Here is a 16,509-nt window from a genome sequence, read left to right as displayed (position 1 = left end):
AGAAAGATTTTAATGTTCCCTATTCTATTCCCACTAATCTTTCCTCAGTTTTTCCGTGCCCCTCTTAGTTTGTTTTTGATTTCTCCTCTACTTTCTGTATTCAGCTTGATTCCCTACGGTGCTGCTGTTGTTGTCGTGTGTTTATTATACCAGAGTCTGCGTGTGTCAAACAGCAGAAAACTCCATCTTACAAGGTCTCAAATTGGGTTATAACTTAATGCCGGCGAATAACATCAACTTAAGTTTGGAGAAATTACTGATCCGGGACTGAATCGCTTTCACATTTCCACAGTGGGGAAAGGGAAGGGCGCTGACTGAGAGTTTGTTAGACACACAGCGGGACACGCGCACATGTGGAGAATTATAATTGTAAAACAGCAGTCAGATCAAACCAGTTATGTATTTAAGACATTTCCAGATATTGTAAGACCCCTAAAGATATTGCGTCACCAATCTGCTTAAAGTGACACCACTGTTAATATTAGTGGAGCAGTGGTGAATGTCCTCGCCTCCGACAGTGCTCATTAGTCAAGTGCTGACACCATGAGCCATGTCCTCGGCTTTATTACAGGAGGAATAGCGAATAACAGCAAGGAAGTGATGTTCAACTGTTAGAACAGACTGGTTAGGCCTCAGCTGGAGTCTGGTTTTCAATTCTGGGCACCACACTTTAGGGAGGATATCAAGGCCTTGGAGACGGTGCAGAAGAGATTTGAGAGAATTGTACTAAGGATCAGGGACTTCAGTTCTGGGGAGAGGCTGGTTTGTTCTCTTTAGAGCAGAGTTGGTTAAACGAAGATTTTATAGAGCTGTTGAAACTCATGATTGGTTTTGATGAGTAAATAAGGAGGAACTGTTTCCATTGGCAGAAGGGTCAGTAACCAGACGACGCAGATTTAAAGTGAGTGGAAAAAGAGCCACAGGCGAGGTGAGGTAACATTGTTACACAGTGAGTTAGTGAGATCTGGAATGCATTGTCCGAAAGGGTGGTGAGGTAACATTGTGTTACACAGCGAGTTAGTGTGATCTGGAATGCATTGTCCGAAAGGGTGGTGAGGTAACATTGTGTTACACAGCGAGTTAGTGAGATCTGGAATGCATTGTCCGAAAGGGTGGTGAGGTAACATTGTGTTACACAGCGAGTTAGTGAGATCTGGAATGCATTGTCCGAAAGGGTGGTGAGGTAACATTGTGTTACACAGCGAGTTAGTGAGATCTGGAATGCATTGTCCGAAAGGGTGGTGAGGCAACATTGTGTTACACAGCGAGTTAGTGTGATCTGGAATGCATTGCCCGAAAGGGTGGTGAGGTAACATTGTGTTACACAGCGAGTTAGTGAGATCTGGAATGCATTGTCCGAAAGGGTGGTGAGGTAACATTGTGTTACACAGCGAGTTAGTGTGATCTGGAATGCATTGCCCGAAAGGGTGGTGAGGTAACATTGTGTTACACAGCGAGTTAGTGAGATCTGGAATGCATTGTCCGAAAGGGTGGTGAGGTAACATTGTGTTACACAGCGAGTTAGTGAGATCTGGAATGCATTGTCCGAAAGGGTGGTGAGGTAACATTGTGTTACACAGCGAGTTAGTGTGATCTGGAATGCATTGTCCGAAAGGGTGGTGAGGTAACATTGTGTTACACAGCGAGTTAGTGAGATCTGGAATGCATTGTCCGAAAGGGTGGTGAGGTAACATTGTGTTACACAGCGAGTTAGTGTGATCTGGAATGCATTGTCCGAAAGGGTGGTGAGGTAACATTGTGTTACACAGCGAGTTAGTGTGATCTGGAATGTATTGTCCGAAAGGGTGGTGAGGTAACATTGTGTTACACAGCGAGTTAGTGTGATCTGGAATGCATTGTCCGAGAGGGTGGTGAGGTAACATTGTGTTACACAGCGAGTTAGTGAGATCTGGAATGCATTGTCCGAGAGGGTGGTGAGGTAACATTGTGTTACACAGCGAGTTAGTGAGATCTGGAATGCATTGCCCGAAAGGGTGGTGAGGTAACATTGTGTTACACAGCGAGTTAGTGAGATCTGGAATGCATTGCCCGAAAGGGTGGTGAGGTAACATTGTGTTACACAGCGAGTTAGTGAGATCGGGAATGCATTGCCCGAAAGGGTGGTGAGGTAACATTGTGTTACACAGCGAGTTAGTGAGATCTGGAATGCATTGTCCGAAAGGGTGGTGAGGTAACATTGTGTTACACAGCGAGTTAGTGAGATCTGGAATGCATTGCCCGAAAGGGTGGTGAGGTAACATTGTGTTACACAGCGAGTTAGTGAGATCTGGAATGCATTGCCCGAAAGGGTGGTGAGGTAACATTGTGTTACACAGCGAGTTAGTGTGATCTGGAATGCATTGTCCGAAAGGGTGGTGAGGTAACATTGTGTTACACAGCGAGTTAGTGAGATCTGGAATGCATTGCCCGAAAGGGTGGTGAGGTAACATTGTGTTACACAGCGAGTTAGTGAGATCTGGAATGCATTGTCCGAAAGGGTGGTGAGGTAACATTGTGTTACACAGCGAGTTAGTGAGATCTGGAATGCATTGTCCGAAAGGGTGGTGAGGTAACATTGTGTTACACAGCGAGTTAGTGTGATCTGGAATGCATTGTCCGAAAGGGTGGTGAGGTAACATTGTGTTACACAGCGAGTTAGTGAGATCTGGAATGCATTGCCCGTGAGGGTGGTGAGGTAACATTGTGTTACACAGCGAGTTAGTGAGATCTGAAATGCATTGCCCGTGAGGGTGGTGAGGTAACATTGTGTTACACAGCGAGTTAGTGAGATCTGGAATGCATTGTCCAAAAGGGTGGTGAGGTAACATTGTGTTACACAGCGAGTTAGTGAGATCTGGAATGCATTGCCCGAAAGGGTGGAGGAAGCAGATTCTGTTGTAACATTGAAAAGGGAATTGGATAAATGCTTGAAGGGAAAACATTTACAGGGCTATGGGGAAAGAGAGGGACAGTGGTAATAATGGGATCGTTCTTCCAAAGAGTCAGCACCGGTGTGATGGGCTGAATGACCTCCTGTGCTGTATCATATTATGGGTCTATGATGCAGCCTCGCCCAGTCAATGGAGGTGCCTGATGGGCTGAATGACCTCCTGTGCTGTATCATATTATGGGTCTATGATGCAGCCTCGCCCAGTCAATGGAGGTGCCTGATGGGCTGAATGACCTTCTGTGCTGTATCATATTATGGGTCTATGATGCAGCCTCGCCTAGTCAATGGAGGTGCCTGATGGGCTGAATGACCTCCTGTGCTGTATCATATTATGGGTCTATGATGCAGCCTCGCCCAGTCAATGGAGGTGCCTGATGGGCTGAATGACCTCCTGTGCTGTATCATATTATGGGTCTATGATGCAGCCTCGCCCAGTCAATGGAGGTGCCTGATGGGCTGAATGACCTCCTGTGCTGTATCATATTATGGGTCTATGATGCAGCCTCGCCTAGTCAATGGAGGTGCCTGATGAGGCGATCTCGGCACCGCGATTTCAATCCACCAGCAAATCCCAAGAAGCAGATATTGAAACAATCCAATCTGCCTCCGGCGCTACAGTAATCGGTTACTATGCACCAGAAGCAGCATCATCGGTTCAATATTGGCCAACAATATAGGTGTGGATAGAAAGACAAAAGTTAACCCATTGCTGGAGGTTTGCGACCTGCGATCAGGGAGCTAGGACAGGAAGCACACGAGGATCAGTTTTATGGGATGGACAGTGGAGGCCATGACATGGAAAAGAATGCCAGATGAGACTATATGGAATGCTGTGGGAAGGTGAATGATGGACAAGGAAGGGTTACACACCATGGTCACAGTCACAGAGATTGGAGTTTGTGACAGTTTGGGGCAGATTAGATTTACATCGAAACTGCAGCAGAGAAACAGTCCATTCGGCTCTAGTGGTCTATGCTGTGTTTATACTCCACGGGAGCCTCCTCCCACTCTCATTACATCTTGACACCGTGTCCACATAGACGTTCGAGGGCGTTAGACTCGCGACACCAATATTAAATAACATTCAGAACGCCGGAGAACCCACCCTCCTGGAGTGGATTGAGCGAGTTTGTCGCACTCCCCTCACTTCAGAAAGAAATGAGCTCATTCACGTTGGACCTAAAAAGGATCGATCAGAGAATGTTCTAAATGGTTAGAAGTCAGCAACTGTGGATGGGCAGAGAGAACGAGGGGTCCACGTAACCTTAACCGCAGAGCGAGGCCGTTCAGGGGTGATGTTAGAAGTTAGGAACTGTGGATGGGCAGAGAGAACTAGGGGTCCACGTAACCTTAACCGCAGAGCGAGGCCGTTCAGGGGTGATGTTAGAAGTTAGGAACTGTGGATGGGCAGAGAGAACGAGGGGTCCACGTAACCTTAACCGCAGAGCGAGGCCGTTCAGGGGTGATGTTAGAAGTTAGGAACTGTGGATGGGCAGAGAGAACGAGGGGTCCACGTAACCTTAACCGCAGAGCGAGGCCGTTCAGGGGTGATGTTAGAAGTTAGGAACTGTGGATGGGCAGAGAGAACTAGGGGTCCACGTAACCTTAACCGCAGAGCGAGGCCGTTCAGGGGTGATGTTAGAAGTTAGGAACTGTGGATGGGCAGAGAGAACGAGGGGTCCACGTAACCTTAACCGCAGAGCGAGGCCGTTCAGGGGTGATGTTACAAAGCATTTCTTCAGACACAGTGTAGTGGAAATCTGGAACACTCGCCCTCAAGAAGCTGTTGAGTCTCGGTCAATTGAAAATGACAGAACTGTGATTGATAGATTTGTGTTAGGCAATGGTATTTAGGGATATGGAACCAAGGCGGGGAGATGGAGTTAAGATACAGCTCAGCCATGATCGAATTGAATGGAGGAACAAGCTGGAACGAATGAGTGGCCTACTCCTGTTCCGATGTTCCTGTGCCTCTATTTATAAAGCCAATGCTCCCATATACGTTTCTAAAAGCCTTATCGTCCTGTCCTGCCACTGTCAAAGATTTCTGTATCTATACCCCCAAGTTTTACTGTTCCTGCAACCCCTTTAAATTGTACCAGTTGGTTTAAATTGCATCGCCTCATTCTTCCTTCCAAAATGCAGCATTTCACACTTCTCTGCATTAAACTTCACCGGCCATGTGTCTGCCCATTTCACCAGTGTCTCTATTTCCTCCTGAAGTCTTCTGCTGTCCTCCTCACGGTTTACGACTTTTCCGAGATTCGTGTCATCGACAAACTTTTAAACTATGCCCTGTATACCTAAGTCCATGTCACTGAAATAAATCAAAGAGCAGTGGTCCTAATCCCGCCCCCTGGGGACACTGTAAACTTCCCTCCAGTGTGAACAATATTGGTTCACAACTACTGTCTGTTTTCTGTCCCTTCACCAATTTAGTATCCACGCTGCCACTGCTCCTTTAATATCATTGGCTCCAATTTTGTTCACCAGTCTATTATGAGGCACTTTATCAAAGGCCTTCTGAAAGTCCAGAAACAGAACATCAACTGCACTACCTTCATCAACCCTCTCCTATTTCATCCATTGGCTCATTCAAGTCAGCCAGGTTAGATTTGCCTTTAAATAAAATCCATTTTGTCTGTCGCTAATAAACCCATGTTCTTCCAAGTGACGGTTAATTGTGTTTCGGAAATAACACCGATGTTAAGCTGAGTCGCCTGTAGTTATTTGGTTCATCGCGCTCTCCTTTTTTGAACAGTGAAGTAACGTTTGCAGCCCTCCCGTCCTCTGGCACCTTTCCCATATCCAAGGATTGGAAGATTGTGGCAGAGCGGGTGACATTTCTACTTTGAGCCCTGCCAACCAATTTAGTACATCGTCCTAATCGATTTATATCCTGTCCAATTTCTCTAACACCTCCTCCTTTACTGTACGATTGGCAGCATCCTCTCCTTTAGTGAATACGGAGCCAAAGTGTTAATTTAGTACCTCAGCCACGTCCTCTGCTTCCACAAGATTGCCTTTTTGGTCAGTAATCGGCCCCACCTTTCCTTGGACTATTCTTTCACGCTTTATATGTTTATAAAAGGCATTCGTGTTCCCTATTATGTTACCACTAATCATTTCTCATACATTCTCCTTGCCCCTCTGTTGCTTTTCTGTGTTTATTACACTAGTGGCAGCGTTAGTGAAACAGCAAAGTACTGAATTTTACAAAGACTCAAACTGGTACTGAATTAACTGAATCGCTTTTACATTTCCACAGTGGGGAAAGGAAAGGCCGCTGATTGATAGTTATAATGCACGGGCACACACACAAATGGAGAATTATGATTGTAAAACAGCAGTCAAATCCACCAGTTGTATATTCATGGTGTTTTCTGAGATCCCAGAGGTTGGGTGATTGGGCAGAAGCGTGGCAGATGCAATATAACGTGGATAAATGCGAGGTTGTCCACTTTGGTGTCAAAAACAGAAAGGCAGACTGTTATCTGAATGGCAATAGATTGGGAGAAGGGGAAGTGCAACGAGACCTGGGTGTCCTTGTGCACCAGTCGCTGAAGGTAAGCATGCAGGTGTAGCAGGCGGTGAAGAAGGCAAATGGTATGTTGGCCTTCATAGCAAAAGGGTTTGAGTACAGGAGCAAGGATGTCCTGCTGCAGTTGTACAGGGCCTTGGTGAGACCACACCTTGAGTACTGTGTGCAGTTTTGGTCGCCTTATCTGAGGAAGGATGTTCTTGCCATGGAAGGAGTTCAGCGAAGATTCACAAGGCTGATCCCTGGGATGGCAGGAATGACGTATGAGGAGAGATTGGGTCGATTGGGCTTATACTTGCTGGAGTTCAGAAGAATGAGGGGGGATCTCATCGAAACTTATAAAATTCTGACAGGTCTGGACAAATTAGATGCAGGTAGAATGTTCCTGATGGTCGGAGAGTCCAGAACCAGGGGTCATAGTCTAAGGATAAGGGGTAAGCCATTTAGGACATTGATGAGGAAGAATTTCTTCACCCAGAGAGTGGTGAACCTGTGGAATTCTCTACCACAGAAGGCGGTTGAGGCCAAGACTTTAAATATATTCAAGAAGGAGTTAGATATATTTCTTAGAGCTAAAGGTATCAAGGGATATGGGGAGAAGGCAGGGACCGGGTACTGAATTTGGATGATCAGCCATGATCTCATTGAACGGCGGAGCAGGCTCGAGGGGCCGAATGGCCTACTCCTGCTCCTATCTTCTATGTTTCTATGTAAACGGAGCAAGCTTGGGGTTTGATGTGGTAGAAGGCGAACGAGATGAGAACGGAAATATTCTAGAGTAAGAAAAGGCCCAAAAATTAAACAGTCTGGAACAGAACATCAATTTGTCTTCTCTTATGGAGAAATCAAATATTTGACACACTCTGTTTTTGAAGCAAAGCTTATTTATTCACTGAAATAACAACAGAAAATGCTGGAAATACTCAGCAGGCCAGGCAGCATCCGTGGAGAGAGAAACAGAGTTAACGTTTCAGGCCTGGGACCCTTCATCAGAACTGGAAAAAGCTGGAGATGTAACAGATATTACTAAGGTAAGAGGCAGGAAAGTTATCCTGGGTGGATCTGAAACACGAAGGGTGGAAGTTCAGTTGGAATCCACGTGGAATAAGTTGGAACCGGAGACAGTTGCTGAGGAAAGAGATGTGGCTGTGAAACCGAGTCTTGGAAAATGTTGCAAATGGGGATGGCAAAATCATACAGCATGAAAAATGGGAGTAAGGGTTCAAGTCTGAAATTGTTGAACTCAATGTTGAGTCCAGAAGGCTGTAAAGTGCCGAATCGAAAGATGAGATGCTGTTCCTCGAGCTTTATTTATTCGCTATTTAAACAGAATATTAATCTCCAGCGCAGATACAGGAGTTATTAAGATTAGCAGAAACAAACCATGACTACTAGAATGAACATGGTTCAGTCCTCAATCTGATCACAGTAAATCATGTTCCATTCACTAATCTGGTCTTTCACCCAGCATTCCCCGCGGTGGACCACGTGCCGCACCCAGCCTACAAGAACCCAGCGCGCAGGCGCGGGAGGGGCCGGTATATTGAGCATGCGCAGTGCGTTACTGGAGATGGAGAGGGGCTGAAACCGGGAGCACGATGGTGCAGCGGGTAAAAATTGCGACGGAGGGAGTAATGGACCGGTAGGTGGGTGGGGAGGCTTCATAAACAACTCGTGCAGGAGGCAAGCCCCCAATAATAAGCTGAAGATCCCGTGTTTGCAGTTGTGGGGATTTCTTCCCCTTACAGGCCCAGGTTAACGGTAGCCATCTTTGTAAAGGAGAGCAGAAAGTTTCAGTGCGACGTCACCCTATGCCTGAGACAAAGAGCCATCTTTGTAAAGGAGGGCGGAAAGTTTCAGTGCGACGTCACCCTATGCCTGAGATAAAGAGCCTTGTGTCCAATGCGGGGAATAAAGGCCCACCGCCTCCCCGGGCCCTGAACAAGGGACTGGAGAAACTCGCTGCCCTGCGGATCAGACAATCAGCCGGCGCTAGTCCCGCCCCTCGGGCTCTCCGATTGGTTGAAGGACCCGCCGCCCACTCGCTCCTCCAGCCCCGCCCTGCTCGCTCCCTATTGGTCGGAAGCTGCCGTCAATCAGGCCGCGGGCCCGGGTGACGTGTCCCTGAGGAGATCACGTGCACCGTCCAAGTACTGCCGCTCGGTCCGGGGCCTCGCGGACTCTGAGGTTTTTCTATTTCTCTCGATTCTCTCCCAATCCACCCTGCGCCATTCTCCACCCAATTGGAGCGGAGAAAACTCACTTTCCGTCACCGATCGCGACTCTGGACCCGAAACCACGGCCTTTCCCCGAAATGGCCCCGCGCCGACTCCGTCCGGCAGGATCCGAGTGCGCAGGCGCAGCTCCGAGTGGGGGAGGGGGGCTGGTCTTCTCTGGGCATGCGCGGTCATTACCCTTTGTGACCGGGAGGGGTCGCTGTGCCGGACTCGGCCCAAACCGTCGCTCCGAGTGCTCATGTGCGGGCTCTCGTCTGTCAATCAACCAACCGCCAGAAGAGGTCGCTGGTGAGACCAGTGAAGAAAGAAAGACTTGCATTTATATAGCGCCTTTCACCACCACCGGACGTCCCAAAGTGCTTTACAGCCAAGGAAGTACTTTTGAAGTGTAGTCACTGTTGTAATGTAGGAAATGCGGCAGTCACTTAGCGCACAGCAAGCTCCCACAAACAGCACTGTGATAATGACCAGATAACCTATCATTTTTTATGTTGATTGAGGGATAAACATTGGCTCGGACACTGGGGTTAATTCCCCTGCTCTTTCCCACATTACAACAGTGACTACTTCATTGGCTGTAAAGCACTTTAGGATATCTGGTGGCACTATATAAATGCAAGTCTTTCTTTCCTGAAATAATGCCATGGGATCTTTTACATCCACCTGAGAGAGCAAACAGGGCCTCAATTTAACATCTCATCCGAAAGACGGCACCTCCGACAGTGCCGCACTCCCTCAGCACTGCACTGGAGTGTCAGCCTGGATTTTTGTGCTCAAGTCTCTGGAGTGGGACTATGAACCCACAACTTTCTGACTCAGAGGCGAGAGTGCTGCCCACTGAGCCACTGGCTGACACTAAAGAGCAAGCAGTTCTGACGAATGGTCGTCGACCTGAAATGTTAACTCTGTTTCTCACTCCACAGATGCTGCCTGACCTGCTGAGTATTTCCAGCATTTTCTGTTTTTATTAAAGAAACGAGGGTGTGATTGCTGACAGGAAGAATGTTGGGTCGTCCTGCCTCCCTGGCGGCTGAGGCGAAACACCGACTCGCCCACACCTGAGCCGCTCACCTGTACCAGATGTTGTGGCTCCGCATGCACGCCCGATGTTCCAACCGCGGGGTTTTGTGTGCTGAGCATGCGTGTTGCGGACCGATCGGGACGGGCGATTGTAGAGCAGGAGGGAGCGCGCGGGGGCCATGAGCACATGCGCGGGACTCAGAGTCAACAGAGCACTTTCTGCAGAGCCGGGGCCTTGTGGGTATTTCAGCCGCCATTACTGCTGATCCTTTCAACCAACTTGTGCAGCAGCTGGGGCCTGAAAATCGGCTTCACTGCCCCTAGGTTCGGAAAGGGGAAAATTGAACAACAGTTTGCCTCTGATCCTTTTCTGATCTCAATTTACAGGGTTATAGAAGTGGAGCAGTTACAGGCCGGAAGCTCAGACCAAACATCACGTCAAGATTTGACAGAGTCGCTTGATTCATCAGGACCTGAATATCATCGGCCTTTGCACATGGAAGGAGAGAGCAGCGATCGCAACGCAGACAAACCGCACACGTGTTCAGTGTGTGGACGCGGATTCAGCCGGTCGCCTGACCTGGTGAGACACGTGCACCGTCACACCAGGGAGAAACCGGGTAAAGGTGGGGACGGCGGGAAGGGCTTCAGTTCCCCGTCTGCATTGGAAGTTCAATGGCGCAGTCACACCAGGGACAGTCTGTTCACCTGCTCCGTGTGTGGAAAGGGATTTGTTTGTTCATCCCACCTGCAAGCACACCAGGGAGTTCACACTGAGGAGAGACCACTTCAATGTTCTGACTGTGGGAAGAGCTTTAAAAGCCCCGGGGAACTAAAGCTACACCAACTTGTCCACACTGATGAGAGACCATTTCAATGTTCTGACTGTGGGAAGAGCTTTAAAAGTGCTCGGTATCTGAAGGCACACCAGCTTGTTCACACTGATGGAAGACCATTTCAATGTTCTGACTGTGGGACGAGCTTTAAAAGCCCCAGGGAACTGAAGGGACACCAGCTTGTTCACACTGACGAGAGACCATTTCAGTGTCCTAACTGTGGGAAGAGCTTTAAAAGCCCCGGGGAACTAAAGCGACACCAGCTTGTTCACACTGACGAGAGACCCTTTAAATGTTCTGACTGTGGGAAGAGCTTTAAAAGCCCCCAGGAGCTGAATAGACACTGGCTCCTACACACTGGGGTGAGGCCGTTCACCTGCTCCGTGTGTGGGAAGGGATTCACTAATTCATCCCACCTGCTGGTACATCAGCGAGTTCACACTGGGGAGATGCCGTTCACCTGCTCTGTGTGTGGGAAGGGATTCACTGATTCATCCCACCTGCTGGTACATCAGCGAGTTCACACTGACGAGAGACCCTTTCAATGTTCTGACTGTGGGAAGAGTTTTAAATGCTCCAGGGGTTTGAAGAGACACCAACACCTACACACTAGGGAGAGGCCATTCACCTGCTCCGTGTGTGGGAAGGGATTCATTCAGTCATCCCACTTGATGGTACATCAGCGAGTTCATACTGGGGAGAGACCGTTCACCTGCTCCGTCTGTGGGAAGGGATTCGCTCGGCTCTCCAACCTGCTGGAACACCAGCGAGTTCACACTGACGAGAGACCCTTTCAATGTTCTGACTGTGGGAAGAGCTTTAAAAGCTCTGGGGAGCTGAAGGGACACCAGCGCGTTCACACTGGGGAGAGACTCTTTCAATGTTCTGAGTGTGGGAAGAGTTTTAAAAGCTCCAGGGAGCTCAAGAAACACCAACACCTACACACTGGGGAGAGGCCGTTCACCTGCTCCATGTGTGGGAAGGGATTCTCTCAGTCATCCACACTGCTGGTACATCAGCGAGTTCACACTGGGGAGAGACCATTCACCTGCTTTGTGTGTGGGAAGGGATTCACTCAGTTACCCAGCCTGCTGACACATCAGCGAGTTCACACTGATGAGAGGCCCTTTAAATGTTCTGACTGTGGGAAGAGCTTTAAAAGCTCCAGGGAGCTGAAGGGGCACCAGCGAGTTCACACTAACGAGAGACCCTTTAAATGTTCTGAGTGTGAGAAGAGTTTTAAAAGCTCCGGGGACCTCAAGCTACACCAACACCTACACACCGGGGAGAGGCCGTTCAGCTGCTCTGTGTGTGGGAAGGGATTCGCTGATTCATCCAACCTGCTGGCACATCGGCGAGTTCACACTGGGGAGAGACCGTTCACTTGCTCCGTGTGTGGGAAGGGATTCACTCAGTCATCCAACCTGCTGACACATCAGCGAGTTCACACTGACGACCGGCCCTTTAAATGTTCTGACTGTGGGAAGAGCTTTAAAAGCTCCAGGGAGTTGAAGAGACACCAGCGACTTCACACTGATCATAGAATCTAACAGCACAGAAGGAGGTGATTCGGCCCATCGTGTCTTTGAAAGAGCTGTCCAATTTAGTCCCACACCCCAGCTTTATCCCCAGAACTCTGCAAACTAGTCCTCTTCAAGGACTCGTCCAATTACTGTTTGAAAGTTCCTGTGGAACTTGATTCCAGCATCCTTTCAGATGGTGCGTTCCAGAGTTTAACAACCCTCTGTATGAAAACAATTCTCCTCATTTCCCCTCTAGTTCTTTTAGCAACTATTTTAAATCTGTGACCTTTGGTTACCGACCCACTTGCCAAAGTGAACAGTTTCTCCCTACTTGCTCGATCAAATCCCCTCATCATTTTGAACATCTCTATTAGGGCTCCTCCTAACCTTCTCTGCTCTAAGGGGAACAATCCCAGCTTCTCCAATCTCTCCACATAACTGAAGTCCCTCATCCTGGTCAACCTCCTCTGCACCCTCTCCAAGGCCTTGACATCCTTCCTAAAGTGTGGTGCCCAGAACTGTACACAAGCCTCCAGCTGAGGCCAAAACCCTGGAGCTGTACAAAACCCGGGTTAGACCACACCTGGAGCACTGTGAGCAGTTCTGGGCATCACACCTTAGGAAGGATATATTGGCCTTGGAGGGAGTGCAGCGTAGGTTTACCAGAATGATACCCGGACTTCAAGGGTTAAGTTACGAGGAGGGATTACACAAATTAGGGTTGTAATCCCTGGAATTTAGAAGATTAAGAGGTAATCTGATCGAAGTTTTCAGGATATTAAGGGGAACAGATAGGGTAGATAGAGAGAAACTATTTCCGCTGGTTGGGGATTCTAGGACTGGGGGCATAGTCTAAAAATTAGAGTCAGACCTTTCAGGAGTGAAATTAGGAAACACTTCTACACACAAAGGGTGGTAGAGGTTTGGAACTCTCTTCCGCAAACAGCAATTGATGCTCGATCAATTGTTAATTTTCAAGCTGAGATTGATAGGTTTTTGTTAACCAAAGGTATTAAGGGATATGGGCCAAAGGCGGGTGTATGGAGTTAGGTCACAGATCAGCCATGATCTCATTGATTGGCGGAACAGGCTCGAGGGGCTGAATGGCCTCCTGTCCTATGTTCCTAACTAGTGATTTGTGAAGGTTTAGTGTAACTTCCTTGTTTTTGTATTCAATGGCCCTATTTACAAAGCCAAGTATCCCATACGACTTCTGAACCGCCTCACCAACTTGCCGTGACACTTTCAAAGACTTATGAATATGGACCCCCAGGTCCCTCTGCTCTTGCACCCCCTCAAAATAGTCCCATTTAGATTATACGGCCTCTCCCTGTTGTTTCTCCCAAAGTGCATCACTTCACACTTATCCTCAATTAATGTCATCTGCCTTGTGTCTGCTCATTTCACAGTCTGTCTCTGTCCTTCTGAAGTCTGCAACTACTACACTCACAAAACTTGGCAACATAGTAAATAGTATCATCCGTAAACTTTGAAATTGTTCACCTATACCCAAGTCCAGGTCAGTTATATATAACAAGAAAAGCAATGGTCCTAATTCCGACCCCTGGGGGAGCCCACTGCATACTTCCCCCCAGTCAGAAAAACATCTCTCAGCACTGCTCACTGCCTCCTCTCCCTTAGCCAATTATATACCCAAATTATCATCAGACCTTTAATTCCCTCTGCTTCTATTTTCAGAGTAAGTCTCTTATGTGGTACTTTATCAAATGCCTTTTGAAAGTCCATATATACAACATCTGCTGCACTACCTTCATCAACCCTCTGTCACTTCATCAGAGAACTCAATCAGGTTAATCAGACACGCTGTACCTTTAACAAATCCATTCTGGCTGCCCCTTATTAACCCATGATTCTCCAAGTGAGAATTAATTTTGTCCTTGACAATGGTCTCTAGTCGTTCACCCACCACTGTAGGGGTCGCAAAATCGCCTCAGCCCCCGAAGATCGGGAAATAATCCACATCGTGGATGAAGACTTGTGTGATTTAAATTGTGTCTGGGTTGGACAATGTTTTAAAACATACCCAGAACCGCAAAAGGCTGCGTTAAAAAGCTCGTAAGCTGGGCAGCACTTGGACACTGGAATCAAAGAACTTTGTGAAAATCGCACACTTTAAGATTGTACATTTTATTAAAAGATGTACTCTTGGGTTTTGGACTGTTTAAATTGCCCAGGGCATAAAAATGGCTGAACTGACCTCATGGAAACAGAATTTTAAAAGGCAGCAGAAAAGGACAGACAGGCTGTTAGCATATGAAAAGCTCAGCGCTGCCCTGTAGTAAGTTTGAATGCAGCCCGAGCTGTCAGTCACCCTATGGTATTGGGCGGGTCCGGTAACCTACAAGCTGCTTGTTTACACTGGGGAGTAGCCCATTTGAATCAGCCAATCATCGGACGGCAAGCACAATGGATTGTTAACACACATACATTCACTGAAATTGACTCTACTGCGTGATGTCTCTACGTGATGACTCCATGTATGAATGGAGGAAGTTAAAAGCCCTTCTCTTGTGTATTCGGACTTCTCGGCGCGAAATTGCGCACGGACCTTTTCGGCGCGAAAACAGCAGGGACTCCCAGGGTATAAAGCTTAAGCCCAGGAAGTCCTCTGCCCCCTTTTTTGTCTCTTTTACTCTTTGGACTGCAGGTGAGCAAGGCTTCTGACCCACTAGCAAGACAATCTAGTGAGAAGTAAAGGGGTGGTAATTTAAGGGAAATGTTGCTAAGATTGTACGGTTAACATTGTAGCCATTTATCGCTCGTTTTTGCCGTCTGCCTTCCCCTGTTAAGCAATTTTACCGTGATTACTTTGATCGTTTGGTGTAGTTTCTTTAGTTTTAATAAAATTTGACTTTCTTGCATCCAGACCATTTGTCCGTTTTTAATATATCATTAATTATAAGTTCCTCCAGTCAGAACTGGAGGGGGGGGTTTTTAGCGATTCGAAACCGCTGATTGAAATTGGTCGCAGTGGCAAAGGCTGCCTGACCAGGTAAATTACCATAAACCAGGTAAAGGATGCCCACCTACAAATTGGCGACCGCAGCAGGACTGGAGGCAGTTTTTGATATGATAAGTGGTCTGGATTTGGAGAAAGCATCAGCTCTTGCTTTTCTTGCTTTCAGTCTGTGGGTAGCCCTGCAGAAGTTAGTGGCAGCATGTAAGCTGACCTATTATAGTATAGGTGGCTGGGTTAAGAAGGGTGAGATGAGGGTGCGGGCGGAGGTTACAGAGGCCAAGAATCAGGAGTCAGAGTTTGTAAAATGCCAGGCGGAGGTAGAACGCCTCATAAGAGAGGTGAATGAGGCCAGAGATAGTGGGATGAGGGTGTGGGAAGAAAATGCACGCCTCACACTAGAGGCCACAAAATGCCAGGCAGAGATAGAGCGCCTTGTGCAGGAAGTCACAGAGGCTAGGGACAGTGAGGTGAGGCTACAGGAGGAAAATGCACATCTCACCCAAGAAGCCAGCGAGGGCAAAAGCCACACGAGGCACAAGATAGAGTTCCTAAAGTGCCAAATTACAGAAGCAAAGAGTAACGAGATGAGACTGCGGGAAGAGAATGCCCGCCTCACCTCAGAAGTAACAGAGCAGGAAGAAATGGTTAGGGAGGTAAAGGCAGCTTATAGGCTGGCCTGCGATCAAAGATTTAGTGGAGCAGATCATACCCCATGTAACAGAAAGATAGAGAGTTTGGGTATGGAGTTATTAAGGACTAAAGGGATGGTATGTCTCATAAGTCCGAAGGGAAGTCCGTCGGACAGTACCAGCAGCCCAAATCAAACCGCCCCACAGGCAGCACCCAGAACAGAGCTGGCTAGGGAATTAGAGATCCCAAGACCACAGCTCCGAGTTTTGAGGAGGTCTGGCAGCAAGAAGGGGTGGACAATGGGGTTGTTGGAGAACGCCAGCAAGTCCCACTAGGCAAGCGGGGACCAGGATCAGTGTACCCCCTCCGACAACGGAGGTACGGTCCGCCCGTGAACGATAATGACCCAGGGGCTGTTCAGCATACCTATCTGGTACCCTATGATACCCAACAGCTCAGAGGCCTGGTGAAACATATTCCCCTGCGCTCTGAAAAAGGAGACCCCTCAATGCACTTCCAAGAGATAGAACAGGCAGCCTGTGTTAATGGCTGTGATGACGAAGAGAAAGCCAAAATGTTGCTTTTCTCTGCAGATAGTAAGCTCTATCAGACCCTTTCAGATGAGGCTAAGAGAGGGCAGAAGGGTTTTGAGGACCTAAAGGAGGAAACACTGGAAGCCATGGGCGCAAACGACGGCAGTCCGTTCGATCGCATAGGGAAAACTCTGCAGATGGAAGGGGAGACCCCACAGGCATTTGCAGACAGGCTGTGGCCAGTCTACAACAGCGCGTG

The 16,509-nt window shown here is 48.1% G+C and overlaps 1 protein-coding gene across 5 annotated transcripts in view; it reads left to right on the top strand.

Annotated features, from left to right (window-relative positions):
- Positions 1–14,995, top strand: part of LOC147096539 (uncharacterized) — a 441,550-nt gene extending 426,555 nt beyond the window's left edge. For 4 of the 5 annotated variants that reach the window (XM_085975343.1, XM_085975341.1, XM_085975340.1 and 1 more), the window contains exon 4: positions 10,136–14,995. In XM_085975343.1, coding sequence (XP_085831469.1) covers positions 10,245–12,134 — 1,890 coding nt within the window. In that variant the 5' untranslated portion in view covers positions 10,136–10,244 and the 3' untranslated portion in view covers positions 12,135–14,995. Of the gene's footprint in view, positions 1–7,398; positions 7,550–10,135 lie in introns of those variants that run through there. The other variant, XR_015074933.1, reaches the window with a different exon arrangement.
- Positions 14,996–16,509: the final 1,514 nt, after the last annotated feature.

Source organism: Somniosus microcephalus, unplaced genomic scaffold (genome assembly GCF_052327205.1).
Source record: "Somniosus microcephalus isolate GS21.2 unplaced genomic scaffold, FLI_Smic_1.0 unresolved_chr1, whole genome shotgun sequence".
Classification (NCBI taxonomy): Eukaryota; Metazoa; Chordata; class Chondrichthyes; order Squaliformes; family Somniosidae; genus Somniosus; species Somniosus microcephalus.
The sequence above is the reverse complement of the archived record's forward strand: the minus strand, read 5'-3'. Positions and strand labels throughout refer to the sequence as shown.